The following is a 12,744-nucleotide window of genomic DNA, read 5'->3' as shown; positions in this document are numbered from 1 at the left end:
GCTCGCAGAATTCTACAGATCAGCAGGGTTTAATTTCCAACCAGTATAGAATCAGTAATATACTAGGACACGAAATGCATCTAAAAATTTGCTGCCAAAGTAGATTCTTTCCAGTACATGACTTAAAGTAACAGGCAAAAGCGTTTACTCGTTAATGCAGAGCACTAAGTGTTATATCCACTTACTTGCATAGAAACACAGAAAACTCTCTTCATCTCAACCCACGAGTTTTCTCACTTTCAGCCTTCTGATTCTCTCCCCCATCCCTCCATGGTATTAAATATTTGGTAAATTTGCTGTCCTTTAAAAAGTTCTTTAATGTTTTGCATATTTTTTTATTCACACAAAAATGTTTTATTTGCATTTACACAGAGACCTCTGAAAAATAACTGTTCTAAAATATGTCTCTCAGAAATAACAAACTGATTTCCTGCATTTAGGAAAAGCTAAATGAAAATACTGCTTATACACTGCAGATCATCTGTGCTCCAGTTCAATATTCTCTCTAAGCCAAGAAAAAACTTGTGCATTTATTTCTTCCATGACATCGTCTGTTGTTCGTCCTTTGACTGCCATCCCATGGTTTGCTTTATCAATCCAATGGATTTTTTTAGGGGCTTTCATTTTGCTTGCCACACCTTCTAGCAATTGCTAAGGAGGAAAAAAGAATGAAGAAGTTAGAGAATCAGCTGCTACAAACTGCAACTCACAGACTTTTCACACTTTGCCTGCTCAACACGTAATAGGAGCTTAGAAACAAAATGGATCTGTGTGCATGTTACAAACAAGTTGATAGGGAAGGCGTGACGATACCGCTCAGAGGTTAGCCCTCAGTGAAACACAGAATAGCAGGAAGTCAGAACTTCTAAAACTGCCAGGGTCACAACCCTGTGCAGGCTGCTTCTCCACAAAGGGGCAAGGACGAAGGAATCCACTTCTACTGCCAGAGGGTAGCACCAGCAATAAAATGACGGAACTTCTTAGGTCAGATTTGTCTGCAGTGGCAGAGTAGCAATACGATTCCCTAGAGACTGGCTTTGACTCTGTTCAGCTTTCTCAGCAAGCAGATCTAAGAACCAGCTCAGAAAGTCTTAAAGATTCCCCATTAAGAGGGCACTCCAAGGACCTGCTGGCTGCTAGCCTGACTTACTTTAGTGACAACTCCTCATGAAAGCATTATGACTCCTTAGAAACTGTCCAAGCATGGAAAAAGCCAGTTGCACAGTCCCAAATTCAAGCTGAACCGTTGAAGAACAACAGATACCTATTTGCCAGAAAGCAAGGCAAAAAGCCACTGTGTTCTGACCTCTGCGCACCTGTTCTTCATCTCTATGAAAATACTGCTTTCTACCACAGAAGTCTGACTTGTGGGCAGAGCAGCTTTGCTAGAATTTCTCATGAAAACATGGTGAATGTGGACAGTAGCGCAGCACAGGGTTTATGTTTTGTAACCTGAAATGGTTAAAACAGAATAGCAAATAACTCGCTCCTTCCATAACCCACTTTCAATTTCTACAATCTTTCCCTATCAAAAAAAGACAAAACATTTACATGAGCAGCATTTTAGTGACCTAAAGATGAGTTTGCTAAAGTGGATGATCAAGCACAATCCAGAAGTTCCAAGCAGCAAAAGAACGCACACCCAGGCTTCCTTATGTCTGATGAAGTTTCCTGCCCAAGGCTTCCTTCAGAAGCTACTTCTATCTAGAGAAGGCTGTTAATCAAAGTCACAGCTGTGTGCGCCAGTACAGACATCACTCATGCTCATTCCCGTTCCCCCATGCTGCCCCTTCATAGCAGGACCGATGCGGGTACTCACTTTTTCACACATCTCATCTGCTGATCCTGAGACAAACAACACCGGACACCTGATGAATAATAAATCTTCATCCCGGAGCTTGGACTGAAGTTTTGGTCGATGCAATGGGTAAGATAAACATACTAGACCTTGAATGAAGTCATCATCATCCTCCTGGCTAAGATGGCGTATCACAGAGGCAGCAGCTCGTGAGCCCATGGAACGGCCTTTCTCCCATGTTAAAATAAAGGAACAGAGCGTATCTGCCGTCAACTCATCTACATTCTGTTTGAGAAACAACTCCTAAAAACAATCCAACTGAGCGTATTTCAGCATATTAGTAGTACAAGATGTTAGGGGTGCTTTTATTCAACTACTGCATGAAAAATATTAATCCGAATTTCAACATTTTGTGCTAAAATATTTGTCTGGTTATATTATGTTTTCATACCTCCATTTAAAAAAGGCGGCAGGGAGGAAGCTAAACAGAGAGGGATCCTTTGCAATACTGGAAGGAACAGCAGCCCATCCTGGAGGGGTGGGCATCACAACCAACCTCCCCTCCATCCAGGAGGAAGAGAGGGACGGGTCCTCTGCTCCAGACCCTTGAAATTCCAGATAGCAATGCTATTATTTTTATTGTTGGGTTTTTTTTTCACGCAACCTTAAACTATTCAAACTAAAAACAGTTTTGCACACCTTATTCTGAAAACAAATCCAGCAAGAGTTTATACACAGCTCAAACTTCAGCCTAAAAATAAAAGGGGGGGCGGTGTGTGAATAAAGTGTGAACTCGTAGCATGAGGTCAGTCAGCAACAGCAAGGGGATATCAAAATACCTCCTCAAAGAAGAGGCACATAAGCTGACAATTCTGTGTAATTGAGTGTTAGAAGTGGCTGATTCCACCGGGATTAACTTGCATCAGCGCAGATTTGGTTTCGCTTAGTCAGAGAACATTCAGGGTTCCCGTATCAAGTTATTCCTAATCACACCCATCTACTTCCCTCTTTCACATAATATAACTGATTCGCTATCTGCTGCTGGGTTTTATCTACCAAAAGTTCCTTTGGCAAAATGGTTTTCCATTTACCAGTAACTGGAATTCTTCAAGACCTGCAGTTAAAAAGTACACATGGGTTATCAGAGGACCCATGCCCTGTCACTTACAAGCGACAAGGAAGCTTTCTCCCCAGTACTGCGGAGAAGTACCTGGAGAACACAGTCTATTGCTCTTTCCTTCCTCCTTCTGGAGCAAGATCTGCGGCATCAGTAGGGTGAATAGTTCTGGACAGCCACGCTCCCAAGAGAATGCAGTGAAAGCTGCGGGCTGGATGTTCCCATTTGTGACCCGAGAAGCAGTGCTGCTCGAGCCACCCGTGAGAGAGCCGAGCTGCGCGCCCACCCCTCGCAGCCACCGGCTACAGGGCCCGCAGCATTCAGACACCTGAAAGCAGAGCTGTAAGCGGGCCTGGCACCTGCGTTCCCATGGCAGTCAGTGGGCTGCTAATCAATTAATGAAGATTACAGTGCATTCAACTCCATAAAGGAGGCCCTCCCGGATAGCTGAATTGCTCTCCCCAGGCAATGCTGACTAGTGGGAGTTTATTCAGCTTATTCCCAAGTTAGACAGCAGGCTGCTAGTGCCTACCTCAAACTGGAACCTGTCATCTACATCTGTTCACACCAAAGTGGGACAGACTTAAAAAATGGAGTAATTACGGACTGCTATCATCAGAGGCAGTATAAGAGAGAAAATTATAGGTGATAAAAACAATACCTGCAAGGAAGACACCCAAAAGTTTATAATCATCAGAAAGCTTTAAATATTCCTAAAGAAATAAGATAAACATCACAAGTTAGAATTAAGGCAGCTTAAAGGCTGGGGATTTTTTTGTTTGTAGCTACTAAACATAAAATGGGAAACTCTTTCAGCACTGCAGATTAAACAAAGAACAGATACATACAAGTTGCTATCTTGGTTTTTTCACATACATGATTTCATAACATTTTGCAGTAACAACATAATAAACATAGGCAATTTCACATTAGTTGTAAGCAAGATTAAAATTTCAAATGCCCTGTAGGAAGTTATCCAAATGTAAAAGGTTACTGTGTATCAACTTGGTTCTAGTAACAGACCACATGCACACTCTTAGCCCAGCAAAAGGCAAAATAAGTTAGCAAAAATGCCCTTCACTGAGGCTGAGGTCACATATTTCCAAAGGAAAGTTTAAGACACAATCAGATATGTCTGACAGAGAAGATAAAAACTGAAAAATTTGTTGCTGAATTTTAGGAGATAACTAATCAGATGCTATCTTAGCAGAGGCCTTTAAATTACGTTTACACAGCAGCATATTAATATAAACTCACTAACGACATTATGCTTCTTCAAAAAAGAATGGAGAACACTTCCTCACTAAAGCTAGCAAAGTCGAAACTCAAATTAATGTACATATAATCACAATGACATCATAGAAACAAATTCCTTAAGAACTGGACTTAGTTCCCTGATAAAAATGTCCAATACTTAATGCAAAGCACTCAAGCTACCTTCCCATGCCCCAGCAAAAGTAGTTTCATTCTTTCCTACGCACTCCAGAACAGGAAGATACACTACGCTGATACGATTATCACAAAGGTTGCTCATTTTAACCAAATCTAGGCATACAAGAACACCTTAAATAATGTAGCAGCAGCAGAAAAACATACACATATAACAGTTTGGAAATCAAAGACTATTTAGGTTCTTGGGCTCCCATATGCTACACGCAATCTCTCTTGCTTCAACCCCTCCTGCGACCCAGAGTCCACTACTCTTTCCCCAAAGCCTTGTTCTCCCAGCTGCCAACCCTCAAGAGACCCAGCCCAATCCCCAGGTCAGCCTCTTTCCTCTCAAAAGCACTCCCAAAGCTGCATCCCTTAATCCCATTGCCCTCACTAAGCCCTCCCAGCACACCACCTTCTGGATTCCATCCCAAATACTACTATTTCCCCAAAACATCCTTTCCTTAACATATATTCCCCCAAGTTTTTCTTTCTCTCCCTGAACTCAAACCCATGTATTTGCTGCAGCTGTTCTAGCTATTGCCTGCATTAAAACTTCTCCTGCTGTTTCTGCTCACGGGCACTGCTCCATTCAGCTAACCGTCATTCTAATCTTCCCATTGCTGCTTGACTAATAGGTGGTGGTAATTTAAGAAAGCCAGAAGCAGACAGGAGTGTTTTGGGGTTTGGTTTTGTTTTGTTTTAATCCTGCGCACCCGTGGATCTAAACTTTGGCATAATTTGGTCACTTCTTACCACAACTGTTTTGAAGGCTTTAGTCCTATAAGCAATGTTAAGGCCTTTACAAGTAAACCGCAGGCACAGAACTCCATGGGATGCAAGATAGGCTGCCAGAGACACTAAGTGAGGGAAATTCATATCTCCTCCAGCTCCATGGGTAAGAATCACCCCATATCTTGATTTCTTCTCTGGGACAGAAAAGATAGCATCAAGATATTTGTTTCCAAAAGGTATTTTCACTTTAACCTAGAAATTAAACGAAAAAATATAATTACAAAAATAAAAGCAAGCAAGCATATTCCCAGTCTACACGTTATGATGAAGAGAAATCAGACAATTGAGAAAGAAACCAAAATTGCAAGTCTACTTTTATTTCTTCTGTTTAAGAGCACTCAATGACTAACTCGACCTTTGGCTCAAAGATTTTCCACGCAATAATGGACAAGTCACCTTATCACTCCACACCTTATTTTCTCCATGAGAAAATGAAGCATCCCTGGCTTCAAAGGATGATTCAAGGCATAAACTGAAACGCTTCTTAGCTTCTCTATATACACCTATATACCTCTGTCTAGCTATTCAAGAGCCAACTGCCATAACTGACTTGAGTATTAAGTCCTTTAGAACAAGAAAAACTAACTCTTTTAGAAGACTTGAAAATAAATAGGGAACACAAACTCTTCTGTAGTTACAGTTTCCTGTCATGGAAAAAGTTATTTTCATCTCACATCTCTCACAGACATTATTACATAAAAGAACTAAGGAAGCCCCTAAACATTTATTACAAACAAATGACCTTTGGGTCTGCAGAACCATATGGAGTCTACATGGGTAAAAGAGCTCCGTGCTGGCGGCAACTGTTTAATGCTGCGGCACGCCTGGCCCTGCGCCCGCCGCAGCCTCTGCGAGCGAGGAGGGCACGGCGGGGCTGGGGCGAGCACTGTTCCGTGCCGCCGCTGCCCACAGCGCCGCTCCCGGCGGCGGTCCCGGGAGGCTCGGCACGGCGGGAGTGCGGAGGCTGCCGCTGGCCTCAGGGTGTTCCGCCCTCGGAGCACCCTCCCAAGGGAGGCCCGGCAGGCGGGGCCCCACGGACGGCGGCTCCGTGGGCTCGGGACCCCTCCGCCGGGGGAAGCGGCCCGCCTCCCACCCGCGGGACACCCGCCGCCGCCTGCAGGGCTGAAAGGGTGGGGGCGGGCCCCGCGCCGGGGGAACGAGGAGGACGACGGCAGCAGCCATACCTCCGCTTGCCCGCTCATCCCGCTCCCGCACCCGTGACGCCACCCAAATGACAGCCCTCCCCTCCACTGCCGCCCCGCCGCTGGGCGGAGCTTCACCGGGAGGGCGGGCGGCCGCTGTGCTTGATTGGCCCAGAGGTGTGCGAGGCCCCGCCCCGGCGGGCGAAGGGCGGGGTTAGTTGGCCGGGCCGCGCGGGGGCCGTGGGGAGAGGTAATGGCGCCGGGGAGGGGCGGCGGCCGGCGCCGGTAACGGTGTGTGTAAAAGCTGCCGGTCTGCCAAGAACAAACGTCTTAACAATCGTAGCGGCTAGACAGGGAATTTAAAACACAGTGGCTGTTTAGCCGCTGAATTAATCGCGTCTGAGCTGTGCTGCTGGGGGAGGTCACACCGCTCCCCCTAAATAGATTTTATTCGTCCATGAGTGGAAAACACAGACTTTATTTCAGAAGAAATAAAGACAGTTGCTTAGAAATTGCTTGGAAAAGCAGGTTCTTACTGGCTTCCAGGAGTGCAGGTGTGACCCTTACCGTGAGCTGGGCGACCGGAGCAGTGTCAACACACAGCCGTCCCCCAGGCTGTACTTTATTGTACAATGAAAGAAACTAGTCTGCTCAAAACACAGCCTTAAAGTGATGGAGGGCAGCACCAATATTCTGCAACAACACTTGCAGTATTTATATATTGGGTATTTCACAGATACATAAAAAAAAATTTCTAACATCCTCTGTGGCGAGGTATTTACCCAGACATCACATTTTCTTTGTTTATCAGTGCATAAAACTCACACAAATTAGGATGCCCTATCATTTAGCAGACTGAAGATGCCACCACCAAGTGTAACTTTGGTTTTCATGTGTTTACCTGCTGGAAAATAAGCGCACTCTGGCTTGTGCTCCGAGCGTCTTGCCATCACTCTGCCAGCTGCATGTTCTCAAATGCTGGGATCCAAATATTGCGGCCCTCTGAGAAGCGAGCCTGGCAGGGCAGCTCAGACGTACCCGCTGTCTCAGTCACCACCCCTGCCACCTGAGGACTGACTGCCTCATAGGCACTTTCCCAGCCCAGGCCTTATTACCATAAAATCATGGAATCATTAAGGTTGTAAACCACCTCTAAGATCATCAAGTCATCAAACCAACCCCGCCATGCCTCCTAAACCATAACCCAAAGTGCCATGTCTACACATCTTTTTAACACTTCCAGCGATGGTGACTCCACCACCTCTCTGGGCAGACTCTTCCAATGCCTGACCACTCTTGCAGTAAAGAATTTTTTCCTAATATCCAATCTAAACCTCCACTGACACAGCTTGAGGCCGTTTCCTGTTGTCCTATCACTAGTGACTTGGGAGAGGAGACCAAAACCCACCTCACTACAACCTCCTGACTGGTAGCTGCAGAGAGCGATAAGGTCTCCCCTCAGCCTCCTCTTCTCCATACTAAACAACCCCAGCTCCATCAGCCATTCCGTATAAGACCTGCTCTCCAGACCGTTCCCCAGCTTCATTGCCCTTCTCTGGACACGCTCCAGCACCTCGATGTCCTTCTTGTAGTGAGGAGCCCAAAACTGAACACAGCACTCGAGGTGCGGCCTCACCATCACCGAGTACAGGGGCACGATCACTGCCCTGCTCCTGCTGGCCACACTATTCCTGATACAAGCCAGGATGCCATTGGCCTTCTTGGCCGCCTGGGCACGCTGCTGGCTCATGATCAGCTGGCTGACGACCAACACCCCCAGGTCCTCTCCACTGGGCATCTCTCCAGCCACCCTTCCCAAGCCTGTAGCATTGCATGGGGTTGTTGTGACCCAAGTGCAGGACCCGGCATTTGGCCTTGTTGAACCTCACACAACTGACCTCAGCCTATTGATTCAGCCTGTCCGGGTCCCTCTGCAGAGCCTTCCTACCCTCAAGCAGATATAAGTGTTAAGGACAGAAGTGGAGAAGTTTAGCTCTAATCAAGCTGAAAAAGATGGGAAGCTTGATTTGATTTGTCTAAATTTCTACCTTGCCTAAAAAATGGCAAGGTAAAGCGAGATGTGGAAGCATAAAGCTGAGTGAAATCCACCAGCACAGCCTGCATGAGTTGTAGGTGTTTCAGGTCACTGGTAATGTTGACACGGTGGCTTCTTGAGCCATAGCTCACATTTGGGGAGTCCAGCAGATTAGGGGGAAGTAAATGCTTCAGAGTAATGCCAGATTAATTTGTCTTGGGTGGAGATTGCACTATTCTGATCAATACTTAATACCAGTTAAGCCTTTATAAATGAGATACTTGGCAAAAGGGGACTGATATTTGTTATCCTGAAGCAGTTACACCCTCAACCTCAATTCAGAACAAGATTATGCAAGAAAGAAGAGAGTTAAGGAAAAGTTCATAATATGCTTCTAGTTTATTCTTCTTCGTTGCTTTCTTACCTGTACTTAATGGATGCTTCTGTGTTCTGGTATAGTTTATATTTTTGGTGTTGTTTTTGTTCTTTCTTGGTCTGATTTTTGCATGCATTCTCTCTTTTTTTTTTTAGTTTTCCTCCCTCTTCAGTCTCCCTGCTGTATTTCTCCTGATTTTGGTTATTCATATGCTCTTTCCAGGGCAGGCCATGTGGAACGTGTAGCCTATTAAATCTCTCCATGTGTAACCCCTTGCCACTGGAAAACTATTTTCTTATGCTTTCTGCGTACAGCAGGTTGCTACCAGTTTACTTCCTATTTTCTCTGTTCATTTTTTTTAGCCCCAATCTCCTTTCAGTACGTAAAACTCTTCTCTGCATAAGCACAGTGTTCAAGGTAGGCGAGCTAATACCCGGGAGAGTCCTGAGCAATGCAGATGAGCCTGTGAATGTGCGGGGGAAGGAGAGACTGTTCTTTAATCCGGTGGTCCATGGAAATAGGGCTGGACCAGTCTATTTTGGCCACGCTTTTTCTGCAATAGCTTTCCTTCTGGAAAATAAGGGTCCTTTATAGTGGCCCAAGTATTGCTAATATGTCAAAGACTAGGAACTTTAGAGAGAAAAATATATGTATTAGATTCCAACTCATGGGTATGTATTTTATAGTGCATAAATTCTGTTTTTATGAATTTCTGCATATGTAATGAAATCTGTTTATTTAAATGTGAAGGAACTGTTTTTTAATTTTGCAATGCAAGGCAACTCTCATATCTAGCTACTCAAAATTAGTTTTCTGTGGTTTTAGGGGAATATTTATGTAGATTCAGGTTGATTCTCAAGTGTGCCGAGTAACTCTTCTGAAATCCAGAAGTATTCACTGCCAGCAGTCATTGAAAATCATAATGCATTTCTTTACATGCTTAAATATGAATTAAGAGTCTAAGCTCCCACCTTTGAAAATACCAATTATGCAGAACTTCTGAATTAATGATTTTAATTAAACATCTAAGAAAACATGGTTCCTTAGATGTGTGGCATCATTTTATAACTTTAACCTTGCATCACTCCTGGAAATAGAAATTTATTCTGAAAACAATATATGGTGCATAATAATCTAAATTTGTCACGAAATATGAAAATTATGAAAGGCATGTGATTTGACATGTCTCAATGAGAATATATGTTGTCTATTATGATAATCTATACACTGCTGTAAGTACCTCTGACAGATTTGATATGCCAAAGACAGCTGCGTTTGAAGAAACAGTGGCAGTTTATCAAAGAATGACATTATCCCCACTCTAAACTTGGGACCTGCCAACTTTTGGTAGCACATCAGACAATCCCTGTTCTTTTCCTTGGATTATAAATACAGCTTTTCATACCAGAGACTTAGATTTGCACCCAATAGGAACAACAGAGACAACCTTTCCCACTAATCTCATGTTGGAACAGATTTCTTTCAAAAAATGTATTAAAATAATTATAAAAGTATAAAATAATACATCTTTTTTCATAAGTTTCAGTGTGAAATAACTAAAGGCTGAAGGGCATGTGGGAATCAGAAATCAGAAGCAGACCTTTTTTTTTTTTCTCAAACTTCTTAATAAAAGACCATCAAAGGAATTTGTTGTTGGTTTAGGCTGGAGACATACATACTTATTTAAAAAGTTCAACTCTTACTCTAAATTAGAACCTTGGCTTTGTCCAAGATCCTTTATTTTTTCTCTTCCTGAGGATGTAGATGCACAGCAACCATGCACATGCTGTGGGCAGAGGTATCAAAAGCACCTTAACTGATTTTCTGAAAAGTGATCAGCAAACTTGTTTGATTAGCCAGTATAGTTTCCTGAGTTAAAAAGTAGTGATATCCATAACGCTGACTGATTTTAACTATTGCATCATACTTCTTGAGGGTCTGAAAAGATTTTGAGCTCCTCTGTGATGTAGGAAGTGTTGGGCAGGTGATAAGCAGAAACCACTATAATGTGCAGAAAAATGCAGGATTTTAGGGTGGCAGGTGTAAATCCCCATGTCTTTATGACAAGCCGGAGACCTCGGCTGTTTGCATTGGATGACTTTCTCCAGGAAGGGTGAAAGAGCAAGCCAGGTGCTCACATTCTGCAGGTGTGGATGTCACCACCCAGCGAGGTCAGAAACTGTCTTGGCTGTAACATCCCTTGGGACCTTAGGCTGGTCAGAAGGTGAATTACCCAAAGCAAACTGAAAACATTTCTATTAGTGGTAATTCTGTAATTCAGGCTGATAAGATGCATTTGGAATCATAGAATCATAGAATGGTTTAGGTTGGAAGGGACCTTTAGCGGTCATCTAATCCACCCCCTGCATTTATTAGGCTATTTGTTTATTTGACATTGATAACAATAACATTGTTTTATTATTCTAGTTTTTCCTGTGATCTCAGCTTTCTCGTTGTGTCCATCCTATTCATACTGTAACGTATCAGTAATACACTTACCGTAATGGCTATTTGTTAGATAGTGACTTCTATGAAACTATGACATATACAGAGGACTGGTGTCTTTTGTAGCATTATATTGGTCACAAACTCTGTGAGCACGGATAACGTCAGGTAGTAAATGTGCAATGCATAAAAACTTTCCCTTTCAAACTGCATGAGGCTCTTTGGAAACATCTCTGGTGTTGTAATTGTGGTGCTAAATGGAAGGTGTTTACTTTAACTAAGGAAGGTGTCATCATGACGCATGCTTCTGGATGGCCACTTTTGGATGCTATACATTTCTCAGAGTCTTTGTTAGGGATTTTGTATTCCCTCATTCTTCTTGATAAATGCAACCACTTTGTTTTCCAGTGGCAGCTGTTAGAATTCGTTCCTGTGCTCGGACTGCACGGGGGACTGCTGGCGGGACGTGGCTCTGGCCATTCTCTCCCCTTGGCTGATGGTGAACTGACATGGCCAGGAGCCAGTGGAACAAACGTTTCTGCTCCACTGCTGCAAGGGAAGAATTAATAGTTTTGGCATGTTTGTGCAATCTTTGAGTGCTGACCTCAATTCCATGTATGTTTTCACTCTGAAGTTTCACTCTGTTTCTGTCTTTTGCTTCTTCAGAAGATTAGCGTGGTTAGGGATGGTAAAGAACGTTATTGCTGCTGCTGGGATTACCTTTATTGTGAACATTGTGTTAAGATGTGAAACTCTTTCACATTTAACTCTCAGTCCAAAAAACTCATACCCTCTGCGGTCATATCAGCAGCCATCCAAGTGAGTTACTTATCTGGAGATTATCGCTATTTATAATTACAACCAGCATGTTACAGCCCCTAAATATGGGAACCTGGTGCATTTTGCATCTTGTTGCAAGCTCCTAGGCCATTTTCACTTCCATTAATAAATTGTTTCATTCTAAGATGCAGAAAATTACATTGTACCTCTCTTTAACTCACAGAGATTCACACAGATTAGAAAATGAAGCCCTTCGTTCATCCATAAATCGTCAGAGCATGGGCAGCTGCAGAGTAACCCTGAGACACTGCAGATGTCTGTTGTACCTTGCTCAGTTATCATTCCTGTAGGTCATTTCTTTCATATATGCAGACGTTTGCCGTCTAACCTCATTCTCCAAAGCATTCCAGCAATCCCTCTCAGCCTCACATTACCTGTATGCTTAAGAAGTACATTATCTTCTCTGTCATCCAGGATATTCCTAAACACAGTGAGTGCCAGAAAGGAGGGTGTGGAGCCCTCTTTGATTTGTTCTTCTGTTCCGATAGAATATCACTCGCATCTGAGAAGTGTTTTCTGGCTTTGCACATGTGCTGTTGGAAGCTTAATTTACATTACGAATCTCTAGTCTGACAGAAGCAGTAGCAAAGTTTAGTAAAGTCAACATCTACTGCTGTTCACAAAATCTGCTACACTGGGGTAGGAGGAAAAACAATTTGGTTTGACAAACTTAGAAAATCCATTCTGGATAGTGTTCATTTCTAAGTAGATTTCAGTGCACACAAAGAGTGTGTATTTGCTTTCGTAGTGCCTAGGAACTGAAGT

General features: G+C 43.4%; 1 protein-coding gene across 2 annotated transcripts; it reads right to left on the bottom strand.

The window, feature by feature from the left end:
- Positions 1–299: 299 nt before the first annotated feature.
- Positions 300–6,391, bottom strand: TEX30 (testis expressed 30). Of its 2 annotated transcripts, none has more exons than XM_075090277.1 (5): positions 6,326–6,391; positions 5,103–5,333; positions 3,577–3,628; positions 1,820–2,025; positions 300–651 (listed from the first exon to the last, which is right to left on the bottom strand). In XM_075090277.1, the coding sequence occupies exons 1-5, from the start codon at positions 6,341–6,343 to the stop codon at positions 478–480; spliced, it is 681 nt and encodes a 226-aa protein (XP_074946378.1). In that variant the 5' UTR covers positions 6,344–6,391; the 3' UTR covers positions 300–477. The 2 variants fall into 2 exon arrangements, with proteins under 2 accessions (XP_074946378.1, XP_074946385.1); XM_075090284.1 differs by lacking the exon at positions 6,326–6,391 and adding an exon at positions 5,884–6,087.
- Between the last annotated feature and the right edge of the window lie 6,353 nt (positions 6,392–12,744).

Source organism: Phalacrocorax aristotelis, chromosome 1 (assembly GCF_949628215.1).
Source record: "Phalacrocorax aristotelis chromosome 1, bGulAri2.1, whole genome shotgun sequence".
Lineage (NCBI taxonomy): Eukaryota > Metazoa > Chordata > Aves > Suliformes > Phalacrocoracidae > Phalacrocorax > Phalacrocorax aristotelis.
This window is presented reverse-complemented; position numbering and strand designations above follow the sequence as displayed.